General features: G+C 33.3%; 3 protein-coding genes across 4 annotated transcripts; all 3 read left to right on the forward strand.

Moving 5' to 3' along the window:
• The first annotated feature begins 766 nt into the window (after positions 1–766).
• On the forward strand, positions 767–2376 carry LOC133205462 (uncharacterized). The gene is made up of 4 exons (XM_061341280.1): positions 767–886; positions 1074–1140; positions 1706–2104; positions 2256–2376. Exons 2-4 carry the CDS (start codon positions 1074–1076, stop codon positions 2270–2272), a joined length of 483 nt encoding a protein of 160 aa, XP_061197264.1. The 5' UTR covers positions 767–886; the 3' UTR covers positions 2273–2376.
• A 7653-nt stretch (positions 2377–10029) lies between these two features.
• LOC133205463 (keratin, type II cytoskeletal I-like) lies at positions 10030–11545 on the forward strand. Of its 2 annotated transcripts, none has more exons than XM_061341282.1 (4): positions 10030–10151; positions 10598–10664; positions 10878–11267; positions 11424–11545. In XM_061341282.1, exons 2-4 carry the CDS (start codon positions 10598–10600, stop codon positions 11432–11434), a joined length of 468 nt encoding a protein of 155 aa, XP_061197266.1. In that variant the 5' UTR covers positions 10030–10151; the 3' UTR covers positions 11435–11545. The 2 variants fall into 2 exon arrangements, with proteins under 2 accessions (XP_061197266.1, XP_061197265.1); XM_061341281.1 differs by having other exon boundaries at positions 10031–10151; positions 10875–11267.
• Positions 11546–16745: 5200 nt separating this feature from the next.
• Positions 16746–18073, forward strand: LOC133171680 (acanthoscurrin-2-like). The gene is made up of 4 exons (XM_061306464.1): positions 16746–16791; positions 17190–17256; positions 17499–17723; positions 17957–18073. Exons 2-4 carry the CDS (start codon positions 17190–17192, stop codon positions 17971–17973), a joined length of 309 nt encoding a protein of 102 aa, XP_061162448.1. The 5' UTR covers positions 16746–16791; the 3' UTR covers positions 17974–18073.
• Positions 18074–20498: the final 2425 nt, after the last annotated feature.

The raw sequence follows: 20498 nt of genomic DNA on the forward strand, positions 1-20498 counted from the left end.
GATACCGCATGCGGCGTTTGGCCATAGAAGAACGGGGTAGTGCAGTCAGAATGGTGTCTGCAGGGTGTTCCTCAAAGAGAGGTTTGTAAAAAAAAAATTAAAACAATTAAAAGTATTTTGATTCTTTTGGTTAAAAAATGCTGCCATTAGATCAACAAATATAAAAATGTTTTCTTTAAATGGTCAGAACATTCAATAGACATCAAACGACTATTGTACCGCATTTGTGGCAACGAAATGTAATGGACCAGGTGCGGATGCCAAAGCACTAGATGACTACTAGGCAATCTGATAGACACATCGTTTTACACCATTTCAAAGACATAGACTCCACCCTGTTGCAACCTCACTAAGCACCACCGGTAAGTCCGTAACCACCAACTTCATATCAGTTTACAAATGATGTGCAATCAGCTTCCAGAAATTGGTTTGCGGACAAGAAGGCCACTCGAGGGTCTGTTTTGACTCCAAGGCAACTGCAAATTCGGCTGCATTGGGTAAAATGGCATATTACTAGTACATTTACTTGTGACGATTAGATAAATTTTCTGTTCACAGATGTGTATATTGAGTGGTGCGTCAGCAATTTTGTCTAGTGTATCTATCCTAAAAGTGCTAACTGTGTCAAGATCTGTTTCGATGTGCCCACGTCAAACATCAAATGATCTGACCTGCTGAAAATATAACATGTCAAAGTCAAAACATACATTTTGTCAGGTTTGATGTGTAAAACATCCAACATAATGATCACCCGACGGATTGGCCACCGGAAAACGGCTCAATAGACCACCTATTTAAATCGTTATCGGTTCGAAATCCTGCAGTGGTTTGCCTCTCATTTCTTCGGATTTCTTTGTGGCCCGACTCTCCATCTTCTTTGCTCAGGGTAGGTAGAACTTAAGAAATAAATTAACTTTTTTAACAAAATTTTTAAAAAAGCTTTTAGGGATCCATGCAAACTGAATGCTTTTTGAAAGGGAGTAGTGTTGAAATATATCATTGCATGAAAAAGACCTTATAAAATCTTTTATGTATTTTTTCAAATATCGATAATTTTTTTTTTCTTTTTTCAGATGTTTTTCTCTCTTGTTGCCGTGTCTTGCGTTATAACTTTGGCTAATGCAGTAGCTTACGGTCCAGGTAAAGGAGTACCTTACACTTTTAGTTAAAAATACAATCTTCTTAGAATTTATAGACAAAAAGGCTAGAAAAAAAACAACAACACGTGCTTCTTAATGCACCAACTTTAATCACCACACTTTTGATTCGTCATAGAAAAGAATAAATCAAGTACAAGTTACACTAATCTTTTATTTTACATGTATCAATTGGTGTTCATTTTTATTGTATTTTAAGGGTACTTATAAAATATAACAAAATAGGAATACTTTTAAAAAAGATTTGTTAGGTATATTAAACCCCTGAAAAAAATAATTGACGGTGTGTTACAGAATGGATTAAACGCCATCACTGTGAAATACGGAATCCGCTTTGACAGTAGTGTAGGTTGTACATACATGTGACTGAATTTTCTGTACAAGTACCTATAATTCATTCATTAAAGAGTCTTTAAAAAAAACAACAACATAATTTCAGTTACAGCGACAGAATTTTACATATCAATTCTCATAAAATTATTTATATTAGCTTAGGAAATGACAAGAGCTTAAAAAGAAGCCATAACGAATGCTTATTATTTTTCTAGGAGGTATGGGAATGAACGGCGGCATGGGAGGAGGAATGATGAACGGCGGCATGGGAGGAGGCATGAACGGCGGCATGGGAGGAGGCATGAACGGCGGCATGGGAGGAGGAATGAACGGCGGCATGGGAGGAGGAATGAACAAAATGATGATGATGATGCCAGCAAATGGAGGAATGGGTTCTATGATGATGCCAGCTATGGGCAGTATGATGAACGGAGGAATGGGAGGCAACATGGGCAAAAGTAATATGATGATGCCCATGGAAATGATGAATATGATGAAAGGTGCAATGGGGGGAAATATGGGTGGAATGAACGGTATGATGATGCCAGCTAACATGGGCGGTATGGTGGCTGCCGGAAATATGGGCAGCATGGGAGGTATGGGCGGTATGAAATGTGAGTACTAGAATATATTTTTTTCCAAAATACCGAAAATTCTAACAAAAACTTTTATACGAAGATTAAATCGCAAAGTATAATGATGCAAAACAAAAGACATTTTGTTTTAACTACCATGTTTCTTAATGGACTTTTGATTTTATTTCAGCTGGCTATGCTGGATAAGAGATTCATTGTAGATTTATTTCAACATATGTAAAAGACCCCGAGGAGTTTTCCCTGTTTTTGCCTTGCTACATCTGTATCACAAATAAATTAATGTCGCTTTATATCTTATTTCATTTTCAAAGAGAGGAATTTGTTTTTATATATTTCTCTGCAATCGGAAAGAATTTTGACATGGTTGTCTGTCTGTCAGTTCGTTTGTCTGTTTGTGTGTCCATCAATAAATCGTGTTTGACTGTTAGATCAATGAGGTAGTGAAATCATGTACAGGCCATTACTTTGGGCCCCATGATAGAAAAGAATTAAAAGCTTGAGTATGTTACAGTTAATGATTATGAAGTGTGACTTGACTTTCACTCAAAGAAAAATCTCTATAGAGTTAAGGTCAATATCTTGAAATCAAAGTCAATCAAAAAAGGAAATTGGTATACCTTTGGAAGGAGGAATATCTTATCTATGTCAGAAAATCTAGTAAAGTTAAGATTATCATATGAATTTTCTATTCTGTGGTTTGAACTTAAAAAATAAGAAAAACGTATTAGCGATAGCCGCATGACGTTTAGAATTCTTAATATTTACCACTTGATACCATTTTACAGAATAAATAAACAGTTGAGTATCATACAAGTGTACACGATTCTCTAAAACGGAAAGGATAGATCGAAAGGAGAAAATAGGATTAATTTGCAAATAGTAAGAAGAGATTTTACATATGTCTCTGCAACCGGGAATAATTTTGACATGATTTTCTGTCGATGGATTCGTTTGTTTGTGTGTCCATCACAAAATCGTGTTTGACCATGTTCAGTAACAATGAGGTAGTGAAATTATGTACAGCTCATTACTTTCCGTTTTAGAGAATCATGTAAACCTGTATGTTTTGGCATGTGAATAAATTAATAAATTTTATTTGAAGAGATATTTTCTTATTGTTTGCTTAAGATAAAGTTCTAGATAATAATACATGTAAAACCAGTACCTCTTACTATTTCTTGTAGGAGTGTACACAAAAATTACATCTCTCTAAAAGCTGATTTCATTTTCTCTTAGAAATTATGCAATCTGGAATATAAATCAAGGCCGTTGCTACCATTAAGGCAAATGAGACAAATACCTTAGTAAATTCTTTTGAGTTCTTTGGAAAGCGAAAAAGTTTTACTTTAATCTTTAATTAATTATGTGTGTCTTTATTCTTATCAATACTTTCAACTTGAACTTCGATTTCTGTAAACCGATTATCCCACCAAGCGCTTGATTATAGCTTAGAACGGAAAAATAATTCAAAATGTGAAAACTTTCGAAGATTGTATTTAATTTACTAAAACCTAGGTTTCGGGAACTTCCCCTCTTCCCCCGGGAACCCCTATCAGGACAGTACCTGGACCAACTTGAGACTCAGAGCCCCCAGATCCCTTATCTAAATAAAAAGTTCAGCCTAGTTACGGTCTTATAAATGACTTATAATCGATTACATACCTTTAGCAGACGTTACAGATCTACCACTGAGTGAGACCTTAAAAACCGAGGTTCCTTGTTACGGTAGACCTTGGCACAATAAAGATCCCTCGCTGCTCAGTGGCTTTGGGTGCCGAGTAAAGGTTTTTTGAAGTCTTTAGAAATTGGATGCCCTTTACCGGTATATGGTGACGTCTTTATTCTCGAATGGGACGCAGAACAACATACAGTCAATCAATCTACCACTGAGTTGTCACGGAGTAACATCAACTCTTAAACTTCATACATATCTAAATATTTAAACCATCAGTGAATAATTTTATTTAAATAAGAATAAAGCAATAATAAAGCAGTAAGTAACACAAGTTATTTCCATGTATTTCAAAAGGTTGATCTTTCACAGGTTAAAATCAAGACTTATTTGGTTGAAATTTTCAAAAAAAATGTATACCCCTTTGGAATCAAACAACTGAGAACATTCACTGCAAAATTCATGACTGCACTCTGGATAGTAATATAAATAGTAATATAAACTCTGTAAAAACATAATTTTATTCGAACCCTCTACCTTTCCAGAGAAAAAGTTTGTTCTTTCATATGTTGGTTCCTCTACCTGTGAAAAAAACTTCCGACAAATATACTGAGGATTTTTTAGTCATTATAGTCGTGATAGCCATCACACATCATACAAAATTAAGTAATTAACTTTTATTGAGTCTCAAGTTGGAAAAAAATATCACCTGGCATTAACATTTTAACTACGTAACAGATTTGCATTGATAAGTAGATAACACCTTTTGTTTTACAGATCTGTCAATGTTTTTCTGCTTTGCCGAAAGCAATTGTCCAAGGGATCTTTGGTTGTCATCAAATTTTATATAGTTTTGCCAAAAGCTGTTGACCCCTCTTGGTTTTAAGGTCTGCTGTCTACAGATTTGCATTTTCATCGAGCTCAAATGTTAAAATTAAAATTTATATCTTGGAAACCTATTGGTCGACGTACAATGTATCAAGCGTCATACATGTTCTCGTTTTGTTTGTTTGTTGTTTAACGTCCCTCTCGAGAATTTTTCACTCATATGGAGACGCCTACACTTGCCGGTGGAGAGCTGCAAATTTTGACCTATACTCGCCACTCAGGGCCATTGAGCAGTGAGGGATCTTTTTCTTGCCAGCACCTACTGCGACACGGGACCTCGGTTTATACGATCTCATTCGAAGGGCCGGTCTCCACATCCCACAGTGGGATTCGTACCCTCGACGTAAGGATCAACTCCTTACTCGGGCGACATGTACTCGTAGTTTGTCTATGGATTTATGATAAGTGAAAAAGAAAAAAAAATGACCAAAGTGCATATACCTTTGGAGATCTTTCCTTATTTTACATTGTATATAACAAAAGAGGCATCATAACATTCTTTGACAAAGAGACTCTTATTACTATACTTTACTCTAATTTACCCCCTAAAGGTACATTGCTACTATTATTGTTATTGAGAAGTTTAAAAATTAAAAATTATTGACTGTGTAGCACCTGAGACCAATGTCTCTGAATCCTAGGCAAAGCTGTGTCAATTAGATTATGATAGTCCATACGGAAATACCGTTTGAACGTTTCCCTAAAATGAGCAACATCTAACCAGGTTACAGGCACCTAGTATCAAAGAGGGAGGTGTGATCCGTCCCCCCCCCCCCCCCCAAGAATTTTGCTATTAACAAAGTATGGAAATTTTCTTTTAAAGACCAAAAATTTCCAAAGCAATTGATTTGTATATGTGTTCTGCGATTCTTTTGCTATACATTTTGCATTTCTTTCTTCACTGGAGAATGATGACAATTTAGATTTAATGAAATATATGGAGATAACGAACAGTATTCAAGCTCAAATGTCCATTAAACAATACAAATCAGGAGCAGAGCAAACACGGACCTCTAAAATGTCAGAGGTGGGATCGGGTGCCATGGAGAATTTCAACAAACAAAATAGAGGGAACTTTAAAAATTAACGTCACAGAGTTTGAATAGACGAATGTTAACCTTTACATCAACACGTCTCTGAAAGGACTTATGAATATATGTAAAACTACAAATAAGGAAAACAACACGTGAGCTCAAATAAAGTCTTTAATTATAACAAAAAAAAACCGCTGGGCAAACAATGCATTGTTCTCTTTAGAGAGAGCCTTCTGAACGGTACAATAAAAGTACTACAAGTCTACAAGCCTAACACCAGCAAGGATTTTGTCTTTTTCGGGCCACTTCTCAATGTTTGCAGTTATCATTATTATTATTTTATGATGTCTATATTTTCCCTACTTGTGGTCATTTTTAGTTCAACTTCCTTTTTTTTCATTTTTTTCGTGAGAATTTTCCTTCGATTAAAGAAACGAAATGCATAAATTTTCTGACATCGTATAACCAGTTTGACATTTAGTGTTCCAACTTCCATTTGAACATTGAAAAGTACTTGTTATTTCACAAAGTTTGTGAATATTTCAAAACTGTCCATTTAATTTGTGAAGTTCATAAAAACTTATTTTCTACAAATTTTGATCCAAGTTTGTTTAAAATTCTTTTCTGAAATTTTCGGAGATTGAAAGTTGTTCAAGCTTTATGCACTGTGTCTTACTCATTAAGTTTTCATAGGTATCCTAAGAAAATCTGTGTTGTTTTACAAAATCCAACCAAAATATAATACTTATATTCAATAGATACAGATGAAATTTTTTCTATGTATTATTTACACACTTGTTTAAAAAAAGAAGAAGAAACACAAAACAAACAAAACAAAATCAGATTGATTTTATACTTAGTATTTAGTAGAATCATATTTTGTTTGATATATCAAATCATAGGACTTTAATGAGATGCGTTTTAATTGAATTGGGAGATATGGGGGCGATTTAATAAGACAAAAAGTTTTTTCTGAAAGTTGCATAGACGATAACAAGTAAATGCTGATTTTGCAATCTTAATGAATTTTCTTTCATATTTGATTTGCTTAAAAATGTTATTACAAACGATTAAAAGTGCTAGAAAGTGGTGCATGTGACGTGTATTGAAATTCAAAGAGAGAGGCGTATAAGGTCTTGTTGGAGAGTTATAAAACAATGTTAAGGTGTGCCTTTACACGACCCACGCTATGCATCAAAACATTTTTTTGGTCCTAAAAATAAAATGTGGAAGTCAAAACATACATTATATCATGTTTGACATCTAATACATTGACCATAATAATCATCTGACAATTTAATACCGCAGGAAAAAGAAATCAATCAAAGAAATCCTTGCAGTACATCTTCTTTCATTTATTCGGATTTATTGGTTCTTTAACAGTTCATTTCTCTTGTTTAGGGTGCGTGGAATTTCCGTTATATTCATGATATTCATTCAGATGGCTATTTTTCATGGAAATCTAAGTACATGCAGGAAACAAAAATTAAATATGCATCCAACATAAGTAAAAGTTTGTTTAGTTTATCAAAACTGTATTACAATTTTATACAGATATGAGGGTGAAACGTCCTACACTCTCTTCTGAGATTTGCAATAACCCTACCCACTCTACGCACCCCTTGTTGTTCCTTGGTGAAAGAATCTGATACTAATATATATTCTAGTGTAAGTTCACACAAGCATGACAGAAGAAATGATAAACAAGCATAAATACACAGACTTACCAGTGTTCATTGTTTCTATAGTCTGTGAATCCCCTGTAGAAAGGAACATCATTTTCAAGCATGTTTTCTTGATACAATTCTTAATCTATTCCAATAATATTTCTTTCATGTAATAATACATCCAAGAAATTTGTTTGAACTTACCCTATTTTTTATCACAGTAGGGCCAATAAAATATAAATACTCTTTTTTCATTTACAAACAAGCCTTTGTATCTTTGTTCCACCTACTGACAAAGAAATATTAATTCGACAATATATAATTCTTTTAATTCAATTCTAAAATTCATTAATTTTATACACTCAATGCAATTTTACGATGATTTTAATACATATGCCTGAATTTGCGCAAAGCAAAGAGAAAACTTTTGAAACAATTTACAGATATTATAAAAACTATGCAAATTCATCGTTCAAATTTCCAAATTTTTTTTTGCTCAAGTTGTTTGTTTCTAATTCTTTTTTGTTATGTTTTATTTTTTTGAATTAGCGACAAATTTTTGCCACTGCTGCACTCTGCTCTGTCTGTCTGGTATCATAGGGAAAAAAAAATCATATATTGTAATGACAGTATTTTAACAACATAAAAACTTATGACTTTTCAACTTTATATACAACTATTCCCCACGATAAATTAAAGTCCAGACTTTCCGACATCGTTGACAGCTGCTTTTTCAATAAGAATGGAACTCGTAAATTTACTTACCTTGTCATTAGTCATTTGCAAAATTACTTTGTTAAAAAGCAATCTGTTTGTACACACAAGTACTCTGAAGTTGACATTAAAAAGATGCTCGAGTCTCTGATTGACAATATCTATGTGGTTTTTTGGAGACCAGGTCTTCCAACAATCTATTGGAATTCCCATGGGTACCAATTGCTCCCCGTTATTAGCAGACTTATTTTTTGTATTCATATGAAGCAGAATTTGTTAAAATATCTTTTACGTGAAAAGAAGAAAACACTTGCTGTGGCCTTCAACTCGGCATTTAGATATATCGACGACGTATTGTCAATTAACAATGGTTATTTCCATTCTTATGTCGACACGATATATCCCGGTGAGCTTGAGATAAAAGATACTACAGAGTCTGACACATCTGTTTCATATTTGGATATTTTATTAGAAATAGACGTTAAAGGTAATCTAACAACAAAGCTTTATGATAAACGTGATGACTTTAACTTTTCAATAGTCAACTTCCCTTACCTATGCAGCAATATACCCTTATCACCTGTATACGGGGTTTATATCTCTCAGTTGATTCTATACACAAGAGCATGCTCTACGTATGAACAATTTCTAAAACGAGATAAATTATTGACAAACAAGTTGATGAAACAAGAATATCAGCAGTCTCGTATAAAGTCATCATTTCGTAAGTTCTATGGTCGATACAATGACCTTGTCAGCAAATACAATCTATCATTAAGTCAAATGCTGACTGACTTTTTTCATACTAATTGTTAGGCCATTTTTTACACACTAAATTGTCGACGGATTTCCCCATTATTTCCCGATCATGACAAAGAGCATACCGTGGGAGTGACCGGTCGGCAGGGGATGCTCACTCCTCCATGGCACATGATCCCATGATGTCTTAGAGGTCCGAGTTTGCTCTGCTCCTATTTTGTAATGTTTGATGGACTTTTGAGCTCGAATACTGTTCGTTATCTCCACATGTTTCATTACCATTTTAAAAGTTATTTTTATTCGAGTGTTAACAATCTTCCTATTTTTCCAAAGAATGCTTTTATATAAGTTCTTGTAATGCATCTAACTCTCTCAGGAGGTATAAAAGAAATGAAAAGTATTATTGCATGAGAAAAAAGGGTGGAACATTGATAGAAAAATGGGTAAATGGATAAAACAGGTAATAACTGATAAAGTCAGCAGACATAGACTAGAAAGGAACAAAGTCAGAATATATGGTTCTATGAGGATGTCATCTTTTGGTGACATTATAAACGAAGGGATGGAAGGCAATATGGGCAAGGAAATGTGATGATGCCCATGGAAATGTTAAGTTTGATATAAGGTAAAAACATGAGGAAAATGAATGATCTTCATAAAGTGATATGATGGCGTTAGATTTACATGTATAAGAGATATGGGAAGCATAAAATATAAGCACTTACTTTTGTGGAGAATTTTTTTTACATATGTAATTCCTTCTGGCTTCTGTCTATTCTTCAGTCTTAGCCGCATTTGTTTAATACAAAACTCACTGCGCTGACCCAATTCATTATATACAACATAAAATGAAAATTCAAATATGACAAAATATATTAATGCACATCTTAAGACAAAGAGCAGAATGATTTGCTACTTCTTTGTCAGGTTTTTTTTCATGTTTTTCTTTCTTTATTCTTTTCCTTTGTGCAGAAATTTTAAATCGTATACTGAAACAGTTTAAGCAATTTGCAATTGCACTGAAATTCAGAAAGGTGATCAACCGAAAAATCATGAAGAACTATAAAATTATGTCAAGGTGTGCCAGACACGATTAATACAGTGCATCAAAACAATGAACTGTCCTAAAAATAAAACATCTAAGTCAAAACATACATTTTGTCAGGTTTGACTTGTTATACAACAAACATAATGATCACCCGACTAATTGGCCACCGGAAAAGGGATAAACCCTCTGCCTATTTAAACCGTTCTCGGTTCGAAATCTATGCAGTGCTTGGTCTCTCATTTCTCCGGGTTTTTTGTCCGACACTTCATTACCTTTGCTCAGGGTGAGTGGAACATTCAAGTATTTTTATTTGTTATTTTTTAAATTAATTCTTTTATAGCCATGTTTTAAAAATGGCATTCACCTTAGAAAACTACATATAGCTCTGATTTACAGTACTTGAAATTGATTTTAATACTTAGTATATACTAACTATTTTGGAGACCTTTGCCCTGAAAGATTTCATATAATTACACTAATGTGCAACTATTATTATTAATCGTATGGAGGACCTTCAAAATTTAAGTCTCGCGAAAAGATAAAATGCTAATAAAGCTTCACGAAATGCAATTAATTGATTACTCTATAGGGCAAATTTAAAGTTAAGTTCTGTTTTGAACAAACAATGTTTTGAAGCAAGAATCTCAAAAGTTTTACCAAAAAATACGTATTCTCAAATAAACATGTTATACATAATTCAAATATCAGTAGTCTAACATTTCTTTTTAGATGGTTTTCTCTCTCGTTGCCGTTTCTTGCCTTATTGCTGTGGCCAGCGCAGCAGGCTACGGGCCAGGTAATGAAATTTCACTTTGTTATACTTTCTTTGCATATTAATTTGGTTTTTTTTTTTCTTTCTTTTTTTTTAAAGACTTAAAGCAGCAACAAAAAATTATAATAAATAAATAAATAAATAAATCTTGCCACCACAACATAGCTAAACCCTTCTTTTCAGATGTTAAATATAGACACCAATTCATCTAAATAAAATATATTTTTTTATTAGGAGGAGGTATGGGAATGATGAATGGCGGTATGGGAGGAGGCATGATGAACGGCGGCATGGGTGGAGGAATGATGAACGGCGGCATGGGAGGAGGAATGATGAACGGCGGCATTGGAGGAGGAATGGGCAAAATGATGATGATGATGCCAGCAAATATGGGCATGGGAGGAGGCATGGGCTCCATGATGATGCCATCTTTGGGCGGCATGATGAATGGAGGAATGGGAGGCAGCATGGGCAAAGGTAGTATGATGATGATGCCAATGGGAATGATGAATATGATGAAAGGTGGAATGGGCGGAAATATGGGTGGAATGAACAGTATGATGATGCCAGCCAGCATGGGCGGTATGATGGGCTCTGGAGGTATGGGTGGCATGGGAAGCATGAAATGTAAGTCTTTTGTTTTTATTACCAACTTCAAGATTCATTTCTTATTTATCAAATGTCTATCACACTTTTATCCTTGAATGCATTAAAAAAAAATAATAGTTTTGAATGTTTCAGTAATCATATAATCTAATTTATTTTTTTTCCCTTCTATTACAGCCGCTTATTAGAAAAGAGATTCACTGCATTCATAATTCATCGTAAACAAAAGACCCCGAGGAGTTTTGCCTTTTTCTATGTTTTAATTAGTGAAAACTAGAAATAAATTAGTGACGCAATCAGTATATTGTTTTATTTGATTGAAGAAGACCAGTGGTTTGGAAAATATAACTTCTTTCAATTTCTTTGTATTATAATGTACTGGTCGAGGTAGCCTAGTGGTAGGGCGTCGCTTCGTGATCGGGAGGTACTGAGTTCGATTCTCATTACCAGCGCCGCGTCGAACCTAAGACGTTAACATTGGTAGTGAGACTGTCCCTTCACCAAGCACCGGCATTAGAAGTCACTGGTCTTTCAGATGAGACCTTAAAAACCGAGGTCATGGTAGACGTTGGCACTATAAGGAACCACTGCTCGATGACCCTGAGTGTTGAATAATGTCTAACTGAAGCCCTTCACCGGTATATGGTGACGTCTTTATATGAGTAAAAAATTCTTGCAAGGGATGTAAAAACATAGTTACATGTATAATTAATCATCTATTATAATGTATAAATCCCCATGACGTCTCAAACACGAAGTCAAAGGAAACTTTGAAGAAAAAATAGATTAATTCATTGAAATAAAATACTTATTTTCTCTTAGATGTGATATTTTCTATATCTTTGCATATTTTTGAAGATCTCGTTTTAATAAAATTATAGTTGATATGTTAAAATAATTTTCGCTTGAAAATTCCTATTATATTGTAACATAGGTCCTATAGCAAAATACCATTCATTACACATACTTGTAAGTAAATAAATCAAGAGACCTCGAGTGAAACCACATTACCCCCGTCTTGTTGCATTCAAACGACCAAATATACGCATCGCTTGAAACCTGTTTTAATTACACTAGTATCAAAATATCAGATTTTATTTCGTTTATGATGTACTGCTCGTGCGCTCGCTTTGTCAAATGAAAGTCGACTAAAGCCAGAATTATTATTTCTATAAACGATGTACATTGTAAACTCATTCTCACGCTTTGACTCTGTAATGAGCTAGGTTTTCGACTTTACAAAAATGCAAGTTTAACTCACTTTAAATAGGATTTTATTTAAAGAACAAAAGATTTTTACGATTCTATTGTTAAATGTATAAAAATTATAGACATTAAGTTTCATTGAATACATGAACATGATAATCAAAATTTTAAAAAAGTGTTCTCTTTACATAAATACCATAATATGAAGCAATGTATCTGCATGTAAAGAATATATCTGTGCATAATTCAACCCGAATAAGATAGAAAAATACAATTCTTATCAGTTATGCAAGAGAAGACACACCAGTCATCAAAACATTTGTTTTTATTTTACGAAAAGTAAGTATTACAAACTGACATTACTGATATCCTGCAAAAGTAGTCTGAAGATATTTTTAGAGTAAGTTTAGTTTCATGACGTCCGACAACGACACTGTCTCTCAATCTCCACTCTCTCTACCTCATACACTTATCTTGATGAGATTACCTAGAGTTAAGTATAAGGACTTAAGCCTGTCTTGTATGAACAGCTGCTTTCAATGCATATAATATTATAAATGACACTATACATAAGGAAAGATCCCCATTTGATTATGCCAGAATACTTAGCTCGCTGGAGTTCATTTTCTACCACATATGAACAACGTCACTTTTCGACATGACTGACTTTTGACACCCTGACTACAAATCGACATTTACTGTGCATCTTTCATCTCTCTGAATCTTTTTGGGTATTTAAAACAAGTACTCTGGGTGCATTTTATTTTTCTGTAGCCCGTTTAAACACTCCCTAGGTCTATAACAGTTTTTCCAGGTGCGAAACTTAATAGAGAATGTTGGAAAAAGAAACCCCTCCCCATTTTTGACGTCATTTTGAAACCCTTAATTGTTTGGAACTCCATGTAAAATTTACGATAAAATTTCATAGAACTTACGGAATTGGGTAAAAATTGCAAATTTTACGGAACAATTGTGTCGTACCACATGTCTGGATTGACAGGATTGCTCATATCAAAAGATTTTTTCTCAGTTACACTCAGGTAGAAAAAGCGTCATATTTGAGGTTGCGTTGCCTGGACATACCATTGCTTACAAAAACATTAACAATTTATTAAAAAATGAAACTTATGATTTATGGTTTACTCTATAGATAGAGATGATGCTAACTAAATGTGTTAAAATTCATTGATGTACCTAAAGCGGTTTTAATTTTATGGCGTTCGTCCATGAACTATTTGATAACCCCTCGTGGATGCAGTTTATGTCTATTCAAGTTAATTAGAATATTGTTGTCCGTAACTAAGTATCTATTTTTACAAAGAAGATGCAGTTTATGTTCATTCTTCAAGTTAATTAAAACAAACAAAAAATGATACGGAAAATTGCTTCACCTCTGGTTTCGTGGATAAAAATTAAAATTACTTATATTGCAAATTTGCAACCTCCAATTCTAATAAACCATGTGTGAGTACACTGGTCATAAAAAAAATTATAGATCTGAGTTTTGGTAAGGCTGAATTGGGTTTTATTCGATGCAAAAAAACCCTCTATTCATCCAGTACGTTTCGCGTTAAGTAACGTGTATCGATCATGTGTAACTATTCAATGTCATTTGATAAAAATTATTCGTAAAACTTTATCAAACGTCCTAATGTAAAGCATGATATCCCAATGTCATATCAAAACCATTAGAATATGCAAACATTGTACTTATATCTGCATTCACATAAAATTCTTTAGTAGTTTTAATGTTATGTGTTGCTTTAAAGAGAATTCTTAGTAAATCTGAAATCACAAAATTTTAACGTTCGACTTTTCATCACTTAATTCAACCATTCCCCACGATTAATTAAAGTCCAGGCTTTTTGACATCATAGACAGCTGCTTTATCAATAAAAATGGAACTCGTACATGTACTTTCCTTGTCAATGGTCATTTGCAAAAATATTTTGTTAAAAAGCATTCTCACTGTACACACAGGTACTCTGAAGTTAATTTTATAAAGATGCTTGAGTTTCTGATTGACAATATCTATGTAATTTTTGGAGAGCAGGTCTTTCAACAATCTGTTGGAATTCCCATGGGTACCAATTGCGCCCTCTTGTTAGCAGACCTATTTTTGTAGTTATATGAAGCAAAATTTATTCAAAAACCTTAACATGAGAAGAAGAAAACACTTACTGTGGCCTCTCGAAATTTACATATATCGTCGACGTATTATCCATTCATACGTCGACTCGATATATCCCAGTGAGCTTAAAATAAAAGATACCACAGAGTCTGACACATCTGTTTCATATTTGGATATTATACAAGAAAAAGACCTTAATGGTAACCTAACAACAAAGCTTTATGATAAATGTGATGACTTTAACTTTTCAATTGTCAACTTCCCTTACTTATGCAGCAATATACCCTTATCACCTGCATATGGGGTTTTCTCTCCCAGTTGATTCGATACGCAAGAGCATGCTTTACGTATGAACAATTTCTAAAAGAGGCAAGCTATTGACAAACAAGTTGATGAAACAACAATATCAACAGTCTCGTTTGAAGTCATCATTTTGCAAGTTTTATGGTCTATACAATGACTTTGTCAGCAAATACAATCTATCATTAAGTCAAATGTTGAATGGCGTTTTTTATACTAATTTTTAGGCCATTATTTACACACTACAGTGTCTACGGATTTTTCCTTTTCCCTCGATCATGACAAGGAGCACACAGCGGGTGTGACCGGTCGACAAAGCATGCTCACTCCTCCATGGCACCTGATCCCACCTCTGATGTTTTTAGAGGTCCGTTTTTGCTCTGCTCCCGCTTTGTATTGTCTAAATGAACTTTAAGCTTGAATACTGTTCGTTATCTCTATTTTTCATTTGAAAAATTTTATTTGTTAGAAAGGGATTCAAGCCATTAAGAGTAAACACAGATTTAGATGAAAGACAGTTTCTCTTGAGTCAAATTACTGATATTAAATAAAAATGAATATAGAAAAACAACCAAAATTATAATCATTTTCATCAATTGAAAACCTCCTTATGACATATCAGGCTATATACGAAGTGGTATCTTTACAAAATATACTTTATGTGAAATTAACTTTTTCGTAAAGATTTTCTATAGTAACTATTACTTTTACTTCAATAATACATTGAAGGGAAAAAATTATGACACTATTTGATTATTTTCTTTGATGTACATGTTTCTTTTTTGCAAAATATTATTTGTTGAAGAAACAAGTTCAAATTCTTTCATTGTAAACTGCAATAAGACATATGGTTACAACCGTGGATAAAATTTATCAATTTTGTGGTGATTTTACCTTCAATGACAATACATATCCTTTAACTGAATAAGAAAATTTGAACAACTGTCTTTGGTTGCTTATTGGAGTTAATGTACCTAAATTGTGTCAATTTTTCATACCGACAATTACGTCTAAATTATGCATTGCCAGAATATTACTAATAAATTAAAAAAAACTTTTTAAGTTAAGCCAATAAGTTAATCAATGAGTTTATTGCTTGTTTATTAGGGACTAAAGACAACAAACTATATAGAATTAGTAATTATGTCATGTATTATAATTGTGGCATTGATAGAACGTTCAGGAATGCGAAGAAATGGGTAAAAGTAATAGTTATATTCAAAATCCAAAATTAAAGTCATGCAAAAAGCATAATTTAAGAATTATATCTTAAGTTGATTGACTAGTTAAATTTCAAATGGATATATAAAAAAGACAAATCTGTTAATAGTCTATTTCTTGAAAAAAAAATTGTAAGAGAGAGAGAGTTATTTTTTCGTAATAAAAGGTTTTGTTCATGTTTTACAATATAATGCAGATGGAATGTTCGTATCAAAGTAATTAAAGTTGTAATTTTTCTTCAAAATTTATATAAGAAGCACTTGTTAGCAACACGATTTCAATGTACCCATTACACTTTTCTTTAGATCTCATGCTTGATTGGAAAATGCAGATTTGTTACACAATCAAATTAGAACTAAGCAATATAACATGCATTGACACGAAGAAACACAAATAAAATATCGTTTCAAACGATAATAAAATTATGTTAAGGTGTGTTGTGCAATGGCCCATACAAGAAATCAGAAGATTAACATGTCGTAAAAATAATATTTCAAAGTCGAACACACCTTGTGTCAAGTGTGACGTGAATTACATAAAACATAATGATCACTCGACAAATTCCCCACCGGAAAAAGACCCAATTATCTAACTATTTAAACCCATCTTGGTTCGAAGTCCCGGCAGTACTTCTCCTCTCAATTCTTCAATTTCTTCGCAGCCCTCGTTTCAAATCCTTTGCTCAAGGTAAGCGTATTTTCACTTGGTCTTCTTATTTCAGATACATGCATTTATATTTAAAAAAAAAAGATGGCTGACTTTTAATCAAAATTAAGTATGACTTTAGTGTTAATCATATTAAAGTTGAATACACATCAATTGAATATTGTTGTACAATGTATTGCTTAACTAATTCCAAGAGAATTACAAGAAACAACATGTAAAAATATGTGCCAAATACGCAAAAAGAGAATTTGCAATTTTAAAAAAATGGTATAGATTGCATGAACAAGTGAAAGTGAATAATCTTGTAATTATTTACTTTTATACAGTGTATTTTGAAGATCTTGTAATTTATTTACTTTTATATAGTTTGTTTTTATATAGTGTGTTTTAAAGATGTCGCATATTATTCCATATTTCAGATGTCTTTCTCTTTTGTAACCGTTCTTTCTCTAATCGTTGTGGCTAATGCAGCATACTACGGACCAGGTAATTAACAAATGAAAATTAAAGATAAAATTTAACTTTCATTTTCTCAACTACTTTTGTTTACTTTTCAAAACCTATTAATGAAAATGTTTAAACAAGGTAAGAAAAATAAATTTCAAATTTAATCCAAATAATTCGTTCATTTTTTCCATTCTTACAACATTTACATTAACAATATGAAATATGTGAAACAAATTATTTATTTGTAAACTTTTTTTGCTAACAAATACTTACTTTTAAAGGAGGAATGAGTAAAATGGGCGGTGGCATGGGCGGAGGTATGATGTCCAGTGGCATGGGCGGCGGCATGGGCAGAATGATGATGGGAATGGGCGGAGGAGGTATGGGCGGCATGGGAGGAATGAAGGGTATGATGATGCCCGGTAACATGGGCGGTATGATGGGCGGCGGAGGAATGGGCGGCATGGGAGGAATGGGCGGCATGGGAGGAATGGGCGGTATGAAATGTAAGTTCATTTGATTCACTACCACAACGATTTCACCACATTTCATTTAAATTTTTCCTTGTTCATGAAATATTTGCAATAAGCAAGATGTTTACTTTGATTTCATTTTCCCCCTTTTAATGTAAAATGTCTTAATCTCTGTATTCATAAAGCAAGTATGTCTAATACTAGTATTGATATATTTTTATTTTAAAGAATTTTAAAATATCATTTTACTTTTTATTTCCTTACAGCTGCCTATTATGGATAAGAATTCGCTGAAGGATTCTGTCTTCATAATCAAAGAAAGGATTTCCCCCATTGGTGATTTATGCTTCTCTATATCAGAAAATAAAAGAGATTCTATTTTATGCAGTTTTATTTATTTATATTTTGACAAAGTCTTCTTTGCATTAAAAGGATTATTCGAACTTGCGAAAGCAATGAAAAATGCTATATACAATAAACATCAGTGTAATGATCACATTTATGAACTATATACTAGTAGAAAGCATATTTTGCTCAAGGAAAAGGTTCATACTAATGGTTGTTTTTAATTAATTTTTTCTGAACAGTGAAAAAAAAAAGATTCTCTTGCACCCCAAACAATTCTTCACATCATTGTTTTTAGTGCTACATTCTCTATATGTTTTCTCTATAAGATGAGCTATTTTACTTCTAAAATGTGATGAACATTTAACTGCCCTATTCAATTTTATGTTTGCATTTCATTTAATTTTGATATCAAAGTCTCAAGTTAATCAAGTTGTATATTTAATGTTATTCCAAGACAATGTGATATACTGGTATACACTCAGGCAGATTTGTTCTTAAAATAATTGAAAATTATCTCTATGAAAGTTTACTAAAAATTACATTAAAACGGATATCTATTTTCTAAATGAATATAAACTCAATCAAGACCTAATCAGTGTACTGGAGTCTAGGGCAATGTTCTTTTCAGTTACAAAAAGGGCACATTACCTGGGGTTTCCAAATTTTTTGAGTACATAAGAATATATAGGAAAACTTCATATAAACTTTTCAAGAACAGGGATAATTTTTTCAAATCAATATGGAAGCATCATTTGAAAGCGAATTATTGAATTCGTTAACTTATCATGAAAGGTAGATTTAATTTACTCAACCTTTCACCCGGAAAGTCAGGTGCATCCATAGAATGATTTGAAAATAATAGGAGCAACCAAAGATATCTCCCTTAAGTAATACCTAAAGAAAAGTACACCCTGAATAGAATCTTAAAGGGGTCATTTTACGGGTGTTATTTTTCTTCAGTATGCTGTACAGATTTTAAGTGTGATGCTTCTTTTTCTACGGACCGTCACGGTAGCTCAGTCGGTAGAGCGCTAGCTCCGTGATCGGAAGGTCGTGTGTTTGAATCACGGCCGCGACTGACCAAAGTCGATAAAAAATAGGTAGCAACTGTTCCTTCGCCAAGCGCTCGGCACTTTGAAGTGAAAGTTGCGGGTCCTTCGGATGAGACCTTAAAAACCGAGGCCCCGTGTCACGGTAGGCGTTTGCACGATAAAGAACCCTCACTGCTCAATGACCCTGAGTGCCGAGTAAAGGTCTAAATTTGAAGCCCTTCACCGGGATATGGTGACGTTTCTATATGAGTGAAAAATTCTCGAACAGGAGTAAAACAACATACAATTAATCAATCAATCAATCTTTTTCTACATACCCGGGTCAGTTTTTATTGTTATACTTTCTTGTTAATAGTCAAATTTGATTGGTTTAAAAACATTTGTTTGTATAAAGGTACTGTTACCCTAACACGTGCGTAAACCACGCACTCCGGGTAACATTTAATAGCAACGGTTTACAATGCATGACGACTGGTAACAGTATAAAAATTGTTAATTACGCAGAATGTCTGAGCGTACGTTTCACTGTGGCTTTTTTTCCTTTTAAATGCATGCTAAATACATTCAGTATAACAAAAAAATATTACATGTTTATTTAAGACGACATGTGAAATTGTTATCCCTTGAAAATTAAACCATTGCAACATCAAGCCTCGATCAGCAATTACAATTTCACATTCTAATGCAATTGTTTTGAAAAACACTTTTTGATTGGGTGATACACTAACGTTTGAGGCAGTAAAACAAGCATTAACGAGAATGAAATCTTTTCATTGTGACGTCATAGTAGAGCGACGCAAAAACACAATGCTCCATGACGTATTCTATATAACAAATCTCAACAAAATAAGACATGGGCGTCAAACAAAATGCATATATTGCATTAGAATGGTAATAACTATCTTCTAATTTGGTATTTGCGACCGTTAATGCTGATTTAACGGTCGCATCGCAAACATCCGTTTTACCGGCTCCGCTTACGCGTCGCCGGTAAAACTCAGTTTGCGACCGTTAAATTAGCATTAACGGTCACAAATACCAAATTAGAAGATAGTTATTCCCTAAACATACCCTAAAAACATGTAAAATTTAATAATGTAGAATAATGACCAGGGGTCGTTTATTGACATCGAATATTCGACTAAGGTCATTATTTGTCTTTGAACCAGCGTATGTCGCGTACCAACTTTGCAATCCAAGGGTTTCTGATCCGAACTCAATATCTTCACAAGCTAAGGTTCTTTTTTACAACAGGGTCGCGAAGATGTTCGAAAACTGGTTTTGGCAAACATTGGGCCTTGCACTGCAGAGTACATTTTTTTTTTAATTTTCTTTATTATTATTATTATTATTATTATTATTATTATTATTATTATTATTATTTCTTAAATATTTATTTTTTGTCTTT

The sequence above is a fragment of the Saccostrea echinata genome, unplaced genomic scaffold, assembly GCF_033153115.1.
Source record: "Saccostrea echinata isolate AGI-Se365-2 ecotype Australia unplaced genomic scaffold, CSIRO_AGI_Sech_v1 ptg000054l, whole genome shotgun sequence".
Classification (NCBI taxonomy): domain Eukaryota; kingdom Metazoa; phylum Mollusca; class Bivalvia; order Ostreida; family Ostreidae; genus Saccostrea; species Saccostrea echinata.